Genomic DNA, 12,421 nt, shown 5'->3' with positions numbered 1-12,421 from the left:
CTAAATATATCTAATACTACATTTCAAAACTAAATTAATTTAAACCCATTTATAAAATATTTCAGAGAAACAGTTATAGTAAGTCACTTAGCAGAAGCCAAAAATATTCCAGAATATGTACTCCAAATGTGACACTGCACTCGACTTTAATGCCACTGAACGTAAGTCCATTCTAATTATTGATTTCATGGCATATATTATGACAAAAGTCCTATTCAACATGATAGATGATATTTAATACACGAAGTGGCTAAAGTCCGAAAAAAAATTGAAATCCGAACTACTCTATGACCAACACTTTCATCCTCTATGTTGCCAATCATGTTTTCTCATATAAATATGTGCAGTCAGGCAATATCTGGCTTGAACAACTGTTCAAGTGCAAAGACTGCAACATAAATAAATCTAATCTTATACAATCTCAACAACATGATTGTGTCGGACTATAGATGTGGGTAATATCCAAGAATAGCTAAAATGATTCAGAACAAAATATCTATGTACAGATTCATAACAAGCCATCAAAAATATAGCTTTCCCCTTCTGCTGTATTACAAACTGAAGAAATGCCTTAGGCTTGTGTAAACTTTACAAAGGGAATGAAAACTTTTTTTTTTTTTTTTTAGAAACTCCAGATAACCAGTTTGTCTGAAGTCCAATAGTTATGAACAAAATAATACAGCAGTCATCATGAGGGACAGGCCACTGAAATGCTGGGACTGACAATCAATTCAGTTTTCTTAAGACCTAAGGGGTAATTTTGGCTCTTGACAACACAGACTTAACGCCTATTTCAGTCGATGGGAGCTGGACTTGTGTAAGAAAAGGTAACACAGGGTCTTCGCAACCTATGTGCTAACTTCTTTATGATTCCTAACACAAAACTTTCCTTGAATACTAAATACTTTGCTTTAATACTAAATACTTTGCTTGTCACTAACAGTTCAAGAAATTCAGCTTTTAATATCTAGCCTCAATTCTGGTTAAAAAGTAACACTCCCAAAATGTAAGAAGACCCCATTTGAGTGAGTCTCCATTGTTCTTAAAGAAAATACCTGAACATCTTCTGTGAGCTACAGGATATATTTCTTAATGATCAGCATTCAGCTTAATATATATATATTCTAGCAGATGCAGCCATTTGGATATATAGCTCAACACTCAAGAAGATAAATATATTCTTACGCAGGAGAGCAACAGCTATCTAAACAACTCAAGGAAACTATTTAAAAGAACAAAGTTGGATCAATAAAGATATTACTTCACACACCTTGTCTCTCCAATATACTGGGACCAACACAGCTACAACACAGCAAACAAAGAAAAACTGATTTTCAAACCAAAAAAAAAAAACCAAAAAAAAAAAAAAAAAAACAACAACATTCTTCTCGGGAACGCCCAAAAAGACAAGCCAACCACTGACTGCATGGACCTAAGATGACGATATGTAAGCAGATGGAGTTCCCGACCTGTACAGCAAAGAATCTCACAGGCACTGGATATAGTACAAACTTACCCTCTTCCTGGGATCTGGTGTCATCTCTAACTCAAAACAGATACATACCTCATCAGTGTATAAAAATGATTTCTATTTTTTATTTAGATGTTGCTAATTCTTGACTAGCTTCCCATTTTATAGTCTTAAATTGCTAAAGTGCGTTGTAGTTGTTTCCTTAATTAGTTTCCTGTTAGCAGAATTTCAGATTTCATAAGAGATTTGTTTCTATCAAGAACTTTCAAACATAAGATGCTCATCTATGCTGAAAAAGCAAAGTTCAAGGCTTCATTAGCATCTTTACTGAGAGAACACCACAAATTCAAAACACCAAAATCACCATCAAATATCCTGAGCTGTATCTGCAATCAACACTACCTTGCGATAAACTGAACTTCCACAAGGCAATAAATCTGAAATGCCTGGACCAGGCTATTCTCCCATCAGATCTTGCAGCTTGAAGTCAATAGGGCTTGTGCTTCTAAGCCAGGTGGCTGTGAAAATCCCAACTTTAAGTGACTTTGGGCTTGTCTGCATTGGCACTTTACAGCACTGCAACTTTCTCCCTAAGGGGTGGGGAAAAAAACATCCCCCTGAAAGCTGCAAGTTTCAGCACTGTAAAGTGCCAGTGTAGACACTGCACCAGCGCTGGGAGCTATTCCCCTTGTGGAGGTGGGTTTTTTAAAGCACGACTACACAAGTCACGTTAAAATGCTGCCGCAGCAGTGCTTTAACACTGCCAGTGAAGACATGCCCTAAATATATGTTTACGGAGTCTAACATTTCAGGTCTTGTTTTATATTTGGCCTGTGTGTAACAGTTGTTTTAAACGTTTGTTTTTTAAATAAAGTCTGGACTTCTCATTGTTAAAAATAAATTCGTTTGCAAGTGGCAGGTTTTATTCTATGAAAAAAAGCTTTTAATAAAAATATAATTTTAGCCCTTCATGGTGAGAACATTTATGCACATGCTTAACTTTAAACACCATTTGAAGCCAACAGGACTATTCATGTGATTGAAGTTACACACCTGATTCTTTCCGTGTTTGCAGGCTCAGTGCCTTAACTGTAAATATTCTGTCCTTGCCAACAGCCAATTTACAAAATTCAAACACATACCCTACCAAGTGGTATTTATAATCGTTATAAATGTTAATCTAAAATAGCACAAATTTTCAAATTAGTTTTAGCCTCAGACTCATTTAAATCCATTATTTTAAAAAATATCAAAATACATTAAATCATCACAGTAAATTGCCTTGATTTAAATTGCTCCACCTTGTATCTCTGCCTAAATTATCCCCCAAACCTTGGCTATTCCTAGGATTTCTTTGCAAATACTTCTGTCCCAGACCTTAGCTCCCTTTTCCTTCACTTCAACCTTCTTTATAATCAGAGTGGAGTTAATGAATCATGTCTGCTATAGTGAGTCAGCAGGAATCAGTCAGCCACTTTCTGCATGGTTCCAACACTTGTTAACAGCATGGATCAATAGAAGAACCTTACCATTCCATCTATAGCATGAATTATGAGCATTCTAACACTCTCCTGTGAAGGGTCCAATACTGGCAACTGCTAAAAATATGATCACTGGTCTGAACCAATATGACAATTCCTATGCAAAACTTTGTTTTAATGTACGTTTCAGAGTAACAGCCGTGTTAGTCTGTATTCGCAAAAAGAAAAGGAGTACTTGTGGCACCTTAGAGACTAACCAATTTATTTGAGCATGAGCTTTCGTGAGCTACAGCTACAGCTCACGAAAGCTCATGCTCAAATAAATTGGTTAGTCTCTAAGGTGCCACAAGTACTCCTTTTCTTTTTGTTTTAATGTAGGTTCAAATGGCAAGGAGATCATCTTAATTATAAATAGTCTAAGACAGTTTTATAAAAAACAGTTAAGAGCTGTGACATCTTTCTGAACAGATTTTGAATGAAAGATTACCAATTTAAAAGCACAAAACAATTCTGGGGAAAATAAATCTATTACGTTATAGTGAAAACAGCTGTTTTTTTTAAAACAAACATTGCCTGGAAGTCTTGAAAATTAACTTTAACTAATTAAAAAATTAACTAATTAGATAGGCAATGATTTTCGCTATCTAAACAGAGAGCGGCTAAAAAGGCAGGACATTTAAAAAAAAAAAATACATCCTGGGTCCTTTATATGCCTTCAGGTTTTTTGAGCATTTAGGCTTCAGATTTTCAGGCTTTTCTCACAAGGGACAGAAACTCTCTCTTTTTAAATAAATCTGAGAATCTCACATAATCACATGACACCAGGAGTTGGGACTTTAAGAAAGATCAAGTAACTTGTGATAGAACTCCAAGAGTTGGCATAACAAACAATGACAAGTAAACTGGAGACCTAAAATTCTCAGTTTTAATGGTCTGTTATTGATAACAATATACAGTTTTATAAACACCATCCCTTCAAGGATAATAGTGCAATGGCCCAGACAGCTGAAAAAGTTATCAGAAGGTCTCAGTGGATGCTCCAAAACACTAAAGAAAATTGAAAATACTGACATTAAAAAGCAATTTTACTCAGCTCTGGATTAAAAAAGGCGGGGGGAGGGCACGCCACACGTAGTGGAACTGCAAAATTGCAGAAAATGACACTCAAATCTATCTAGTATTAGGATACCATGTTATTACTGATCTTGATTAAATGTATTAAGAAATATTGCAAACCTTCATGGACTAACTCACAACTCATATTATAAGTCAATTACTATTTATCCACAACCTGGACTAATTACTTCATGTTCATTTATAATACCTATAACTAGTCTGGTTTGTTTTTCTTTAATTCCTGACTATGAGTCATCTTACAACCACTGATTTCTTTATCCTCTCTGACTTAACATACGGTCATTATGATTGGAGGTTTCTTTTTCCATTCCAAATTATTCCTGCACTTCTTTTCTGTAGTTTACTTTCCCCCAAAACAATGCTGTATTTCTGTGCATATATGTATGCTTAAGAGAGAGAGAGAGAGAGAACGAGAACAGCTTTCCGGAGCATACTATTTTCTAAGATTTGAGGTGAATTTAAGAGATTAAAATAGAAACTAACAAATCTTTAACAACTAATATTATTACTGAATCATTTTGCCATTTAAGAAAAGAAAGGAGCAAGTGGATCTTTTTTGGCAAGATCTCTTTTATTGATGCAAAGACATATGGTCATAAGCAACTGCATCATCATAATGTTCCACATTTCAGGCTTAGTGTAGTATCTCAGTTATATAAAAGGTATTTATAACTGAAGTTTAAAAATAACTGAAGTTTGCTGCTGCCGTAAACACACAATCAACCACAAAGTTTCTGTCTCAAAGCTATGCCATTGCATCTGAGAACAAGAGCAAGTATGGACGTGAAAGAATCAGAAAAATAAAAAGTTCTTTGGTTAGCCTATGCTCTTGGGCTAGGTTTTAATCACAAGGTTTGTGATTCTTTAATATTATTTTTTAGAATAAAGCAGTCTCTCTCTTCTTCAGCACCAGCCCTCTCCAGTTTCCCATTCAGCTGAAAAGGTAACAGCAAACGTGCTTCAGGAACACAGATGATGCAACCATAGAGCTTTGAAATAATTCCCAGTGGCTGGCCTATTTCTTTTGCTCATCTTTATTCAGTGGCTGAGCCAACTTCTAATTCTAATTTCTGAAAGTGGAAGAGGAGAAAATGCTCAGGAGAAAAAAAGGAGAGTCATATACTAGTGAGAGACAAGGTAGGTGAGGTAATATCTTTTATTGGACCAACTTTTGTTGGTGGAAGGTATAAACTCTCAAGCTAGAGCGAGCTCTTCTTCTGCTAGTGAGTTTCTTAACCATGAAAAACTACATTACCCAAACTTAACTTGGTCCTATACGCCATAATTCTGTTGCCCCATGTTTGTAAAATTCCAAGAAACTAAGTTTACTTATAAGCCCAATAGTTAGAGACTGGCTGATGCTCCAAGACTTGAAGATTTATGTCCCTTCAAAAGGGATTACTTCTCTTCAGTACTTTAACAACTGGATATTCTTGTTATCCATGTGAATGGATAATTCTTTTCCGAATCCTCTTAAGACTTTGGCGTTGGTTATATATTGTGTCAGTAAGTTTCAGAGTTTAACCGTCAATCATGTGGAAACATATTTCCTTTTACTGGATTTGAATTTACCACCTTTCAAAAACAGAGTGTCCTCTACTGTATATTCTTTAGACAACTGCAGTGTCAAAATGATCACATTTTATACAAAAGAGATACATTTTTAATTCCAGCCCACTCTCTAATCGAATGCTACAGATTTGATCTGTGAGCTGTCTGTGGCAGGGACTATCATTTCAATTTAGTTTACACTTTTCCTACATTGCAGATTTGTATATTGACAATACAGCCACTTCATGGAAATGCTCAGGGGAAAGGAAAGAGGTTTTAGAAACTGGACATGATGCCACTGGAGCTTTTTGGAACCAAGCCGAAGGCGGAAGCTGTTCAGGATCATGGGATAAGGATGCTAGGCTGGATATTTCTGCTAAACTAGCAGAAATGAAGTTGTTAGCAATACTGATGCTTAAATTGCCATCCACAGGTTTCAGAATCAACAGCACATTAAGATGTAAGGGTTGGTTCACTTCATTGAGCTATTATTTCAGGCTGTCTGAAAACTCTCAATCAGCACAGCTAGTTCAAGTTCTCAACGTCTTTGGTACTGCCACCAAACTACTAGAAAATATATTTTTAAAAACCATGAAAGCTTAAAATTTAAACAAGTTTGAAGCAAAGTATGGGGAAAAGACAGATGCCTCCACAAATTCTGGGACTGTAGAATCATATAACCCTGATTATATTCTTTTACCTAACAACAAGAAAACATTTTTTACTTTTCCATTAAAAGTTTCTTTCACACAATATTGCTTTAGGTTCTCATTTTTTGTTTTTCTCTCCAGATGTTGACATTGTTCAGATTGGCAGCAATTTGTGAACTCGTATCATATAAGAACATGTTCCAAAAGCTAACCAAGCTAACAGAAAGTAACACAGTAACAAATTCTTTAATTTGCTTCACTTGTAATCTTCTTATACCAGAGGATTTCTCCAAAATCCCAAAAATTTAACTCCAATAACACAGTTGCAGACTTAAGTGTTAAAAGCATGACAGACAGCACACTAAATGAACATATTACCATACATAAACCCAATTATACTCCTATTAGTAGTTTACTCCTATTCATTGTATGTTCTTACAATTTATTTAACAAAATACTTATTAACTAATAAATATTTAGTAAAAACCCATATGCAGTGCTAGCAACTCTTCAGATGATAACTGGGAGAATGTTTTCCAATTTTTGTTGCTGTTGTTCTCTTGACTGGTTTTGCTTTGAGAGAGAGAGGAGCAGGATTGGAATGAAAAACAGCAAAGAATTAAAAATCTCCAGGAAGAATGCATGCAAGTAACCTTATATTTTGCAAATTAGGGAATTCTGAATTTTATAGTAAGATAATATAAGGGGAGAAATAACCGACTGAGTAGGTAAATGAGCAACAAACATAATTTCAGTGTAAAGATACTCTTAAAAAAGCCAAACCAACCATTCGAAACATACTGCAACTTAGATGTGATCCAAATGTTCTGTCGACCAGCTATCTGCAACCAACAGCTTGTGGGCATTATTTCACAGAGATGTTTGAAAACAAATCAGTCAACAAAAATGAAGTTGCCAATTAATCAGTTATACACAATTGCTAAGTTATGAAACTATTTTGTGGAGCTTCATACTCTAAAAAGACTACTGATAGAAGGAAAAATGTTTGTTTTCCTTCAAAGATCTTACCTGCAAACTAAATATGCCCCATGTTGAACTTTCACAACTAAATATTTAACAAACACAAATGCAAAGATCAAACAGCATAAACCTTCATGAAGCCATGCTATAAGCGTCTGTATCACTCTGGCATAAAGCTTGCACAACACACTGGCCAGCCAGCACAGAATAAAGAAAGATCATCTGATCGACTGCACAAGCACCCTCTGGCAAAGAATTTGCTTCAAATTCTCGACATCTCACTTTGTATTTCCACTCTCTTTTGGTTTATTTTATGAAACATGAAGTAATTTATAATCTTTCTCCAGAAAGTGTGTTTCTTAAAAGTCACTATGTCAAGAATTTTGTTAGGTAATAAATGTTTTGTATTTTCATTAACTGCAATAACTGTCTAAGGGCTAACATACCAAATGAATTAAAGTACAACCTGTTTAGACATCTTAATTTTAGTATTATTAACATGCTAGAACCACCTCACTTGTAAATAACGTTGGAACAACCAGAGCATTCAGAACAGAGCTGACAGAAATCTTGATATTTCCACTAATACTCTAATTAAAAAGGAAAATCTCAGCTAATAAAATGAGATTGTTCACTAAGAAATACCAGGAAGACAACTTAATTGTGCCTGTTTGTCTGATTTCAATAAATTAACACAATTAGTGGAAACAGATAAAATAGAAAATATCAATTAAAGAGCATGATAATTAGAAGCAGAAATGGCTTTCCAACTATATATATCGCTTGTTCATACTCATGACAATTTTTGCTTAGTGGATCTTACATTCTTCAACACAAGATAGTCACATGGGATGAAACAAGGAAGTTACTTAAACAAGTATAAGGTCAGTGCACTAGTAATAAGGAATGCATTTTTTTTTAAATGTTTCAAGAAGCTTTAGTATTCTCCTCCATGTGCCATTTCAAACAATTTCTCATCCTTGTCCTAACTTCTAATTTCCGGTTAGCCACCCCTAAGATTTCTTAAACAAGAACTGCAGGAATTTCTGCTACTTTCTGAATTCCAAAAGCAATTTTAAACTGCAGGAGAAAAACTTCTATTCCTAGAAGGAAGATTTTAAAAGACTCTAAAGCAAGCAGCAAAATCTCAGATAGGAGCAAATATTCTGAAAATGCAGAATATCACTCTTCAGCAGAGAGCACTAAAAGGATGGGTGAGGGAAGGGCCCCTAAAACTAGACACAATTAATCTTTCCCATAGAAACACAAAACTGATAAAAAATCCAAGACCCTGATTCCACAAGTACTTATACATGTAAGCGGGACTAACTCACCGTCTTCATATAGAATTATTCACATGATAACTGTTTGCACGATCAGAACCCAAGACAGTATTGCAGCAAAATAAAGATGTAAAAAATTTGCCTTTCTTCTTTCTGTCTCTACGTGTAACCTTATTTTAGTTTTCAGCTAATAGCATCTAGGTGGAGATTTAATTCATTCATATTTAAAATAATACTGGATTGAATCAAGTTGACAGAACCCAAACCATTTAAAAATTAATCCTGCAAGATTCCCCGAGATCACTCTCAGTTGTAAGCACTACATTCCACAGGAAGCATTTATTAGATTCAGGGTCTGATCTCAAGCTCCTTAATTTTAAACTCATGGAATAATTTTAACGTTTGAGTTCTATGTATTTTCTTAACTATTTCAGGAGAAGTTTTTAAAAAATGCATTCCTGCCTCATCTCATCTATCTAGAGTAAGATATTCTGAAGGGCCCCCCTGGGAAATAAAGATTTGTGGTTCGTTGCTGAATGGCAGTCTGTAGGTTTTTGCTTGGCTGTTTATACTGAGCTTGCCGTTTGTTTTTATTACACTCCCATTCTTTGAATTCCTCCTTCCTAGCAAGGCGTTAATCGCTTTATTCAGAGAGGGAGAACCTGTGCCTTTGAAGGAAAGATTTGGAAAACAAGAACAGAACAAGATCAGAAGATGACTATCTGTCCTGATTTTGTATGAAGGGGAGCAACCAGGCTGCACTTGCATTTGTTACCCACTAAGATTCACTGGGTATACGATGAACCCTATTTAAGAAATTAAGTTATGATTCCTTCTCTCTTTTCAGAGCCTCCTCAATTCCAAAGGCGCTAGGACATATTTAATTCTTCTTTCTACCCATCCACAGTTCCCTTAACAGGGGGGAAACCCTCGAGCATCTACAAAAGCTCAGCACAACAGCAAAGCTGTCAGACCTTTCCTAAACTGTGCATGGTGCTGGAATGTTTTTCCCAAGGGAACCCTCCCCTCCCCGGAATTACATGGCAACAATTCAGAAGGGAGAGGGAAACAGAAAGCGTACACGCGGGTATTAGTTTTAACGGCGACTGAGTGGCAGCCCCCCAACATCGTGCTGGCTATTTTTTCTGCTCGCAGGCATGGCCGTGTTGCATGCAGCACTGGCTGCCTGCTGGGCAGGGACATGAATGGAAGGGAGAGTTGTTAAACACCTAGCGGTGGGAGGATTTCTCCAGGCTGCAGCTTTCATGACAGCCTGTCTTTGCTGCACTGCAGAGGCGCCATCTTCTCGCTCTGAATCTTCGCTCGCCCTATACCCGCCCGGCCGAGAGAAACCCGCCGCAGCCCGGCTCCACACGCGCGGGGCCGGGACCAGCGCCTGCCCCTCGCAAAGCCGGGAGAAGGCGTCTCCTCCCCGCCCACCCCCCAGCGGATGTCCCTCGCTCCCAGCCCACCTGAGCAGAGCCCGGGGGCATCAAACCCCCCTGCTCCCGGCCAGGGGCAGGCGGGGGTAAAGCAGCCTCTCCGCGGGGACCCGGCCCGCAGAGGCCGGGGAAGGGGCAGCTCCGCCCGGCTGAGGCGCCAACCCTTTGTTTCCCGGGGGCTGGGCGGGAAAGGATTGCCCCGGGCTCCGCCGCAGCGCACGGGCTCCGGCAGCAGGCGCCTCCCCGGGGACCCTGCCCTGCGAGGGACGCTCGCCCCCCCACTACTCATCGCCTGCACCGCGGCGAGAGGGGGAGACGACCCATGCCGAGGGGCTGCGCCCCGCGCTCCGCGAGGGAGGAGGTCTCTCCTGCCCCCGCCCCGGGGGCAGCACCGCTGAAGTTAACCAGGAACAAGGCACCGGGCGTTGCTCCAAGCTCCCCAGGCGTCCGTGCGCCGCGGGGCATCCCCGCCGCAGGGGATGCACGATTGTTCCCTCTGCCCCCGCCGAGGAGCACCCCGGCCCCAGTGCACACCGCCCCCCCCCGGTAAGGGGCGGGCATTGCCGCCTCCGGGCGATGTCTCCCGCACCTCCGGGGCGGAGAGCTCGCACACAATGAAACCCAGCAGCGAGCCGGAGGTGCGCAGGGGCTGCGGTCGGTGCACGGCACTTCGCAGCTTGCTTCCCCCCCACCACCACTTTTTTTTTTTTTTTTTTTTGTTCCCTGCACTGCTCAGCTGGAGAAGCCCATTGTTCAGCGGTGGGAGGGAGCCTGGCCACGGAGGGGGATGGGGAGCCCAGCCCCTCCTTTCGGGAGACAGGCAAGGGTCCCTTCGCCCACCTTTGCGGCGCCTGGATGTGGCCGAGCCATCCGGCGACAGGGGCGGCTCTGGGCTCTCCACAGACAAAGGCTCCGGGAAGCCGAGCAGGAGGGAAGAGAGTGGCAGCCGCCCGCCCGCCCGCCTGCCTGCCCCTTACCTCGACAGCCCGGGCCGTGCAGGAGCAGGCCAGCAGGAGGAGCGCTAAATGGGGCAGCATCGCCTCGGGGGGGACGGGGGACCGGCTGTAAATCCGCGCGTCCGCTACCAGCCGCCGCCGCCGCTGCCGGGGGATCGGAGTGAGCTGCGGCAGCACCAGCCGAGCTCCGGCGAGAGCGCGAGTCAGCTGATATCCCAGCCCACCCAGAGCCGCGGCAGAGGCAGCGCACACACCCCGGGGAGACCCCTAGCGGAGGCGCGGGGAAAGCGCAGCCGGCCCGGGCCCAAGCCCAAGCCGACTCCCTGCCCGCCGAGGCTCGCAGCCACAGAGCACAGTGCACGCCCGTCTGTGTTCCCCCAGACTGGAGGGGAGCGGTGCCTCTGTGCGTGAGACCGGTATCAGGGCCGCTCCTCTTCTGTATTTCCTGCACGATGCAGGCGGGAGCTATTTTTAGGGAAGGCAAACTGCCTTTCTGTTGCAAAATGTAGCACTGGAGACGCCAAGCTCTGCCTGCCTCACCTCACCCCTCTGCTGAGATTGCTGTCAGACCCGCTGCTTGCGCCACAGCCAGAGGGGCAGAACGCATCATTTTAACGAAATTCAATCCAAATAAAAGACAGCTGCTTCCAAGCTCATGTCGGAGGGGCAGCAGTTCTTTATGTCCTGGAGCCCATCTCCTAGGACCAAGAGTTCAGGCATTAAACTGATGCTGGGTTTGTATTCATGCTTTGTAACTAGAACATCTTTTTAATCGCTCTGGGATCACTGATATTTTCCTTGCTCCGAAAGCTATTGTAATTCTCTGCCTGCAGCAGTTTTTGCTGATATCTTTTACAGAATGCCCATATGCCTAGGGGTACTTTGTTGACTGATTAGTCATCCCTGTTTTAAAATATATATATATATATATATATATATATATAATGTGCAGAGATAACCCCCAAAATGTTTGTGAAGTCTCCACAAATACACATTCACAAGTTAATTGCAGATTATTTGGAGAAATTTTGCTCTTCATTAATTTTTTTTACAGACCAGTTAGCTGTCATATTAAACTAGTCTCTTCAAACATTGATAAAGTTATACCATGATCTAATGACCTTATTGGGGTGCTAGATCCTGTAGGTAAGCATAGCTTCAATTCCCTAGATCCCAGTCCTGCAAACACAAGAGCAAGGCCAAAATTCTACAACTGATACCTTGTAGGTGGATAGCTGTGCCCATAAGGGGGCACCATTTCTTACTACTAATTGCCGCATCTGTACTTGAATTTATGGGACTACTCACATGAGTAAAACTAGGTACAGGTGTAAGTGCTTGCAGGATTGGGGCCCAAGACCCATACATGACGAAAAACTATTTTCTTGTGGCCTCAACAGAATTAATATTGTATAATATAATGTGTACAATAAATCGGCAAGGAAGCCTAAATGGATAATCTTTATCAT

At 40.8% G+C, this 12,421-nt stretch overlaps 1 protein-coding gene across 4 annotated transcripts in view; it reads right to left on the bottom strand.

Moving 5' to 3' along the window:
* Positions 1-11,123, bottom strand: part of APP (amyloid beta precursor protein) — a 303,941-nt gene extending 292,818 nt beyond the window's left edge. For 2 of the 4 annotated variants that reach the window (XM_074971197.1, XM_074971202.1), the window contains exon 1: positions 10,974-11,123. In XM_074971197.1, coding sequence (XP_074827298.1) covers positions 10,974-11,033 — 60 coding nt within the window. In that variant the 5' untranslated portion in view covers positions 11,034-11,123. The remainder of the gene's footprint in view (positions 1-10,973) is intronic. The other 2 variants (XM_074971220.1, XM_074971211.1) reach the window with 1 other exon arrangement.
* Positions 11,124-12,421: the final 1,298 nt, after the last annotated feature.

The sequence above is a fragment of the Natator depressus genome, chromosome 1, assembly GCF_965152275.1.
Source record: "Natator depressus isolate rNatDep1 chromosome 1, rNatDep2.hap1, whole genome shotgun sequence".
Taxonomy (NCBI): domain Eukaryota; kingdom Metazoa; phylum Chordata; order Testudines; family Cheloniidae; genus Natator; species Natator depressus.
Note: the sequence above shows the minus strand (reverse complement) of the source record. Positions and strands in the feature narration are given on the sequence as shown.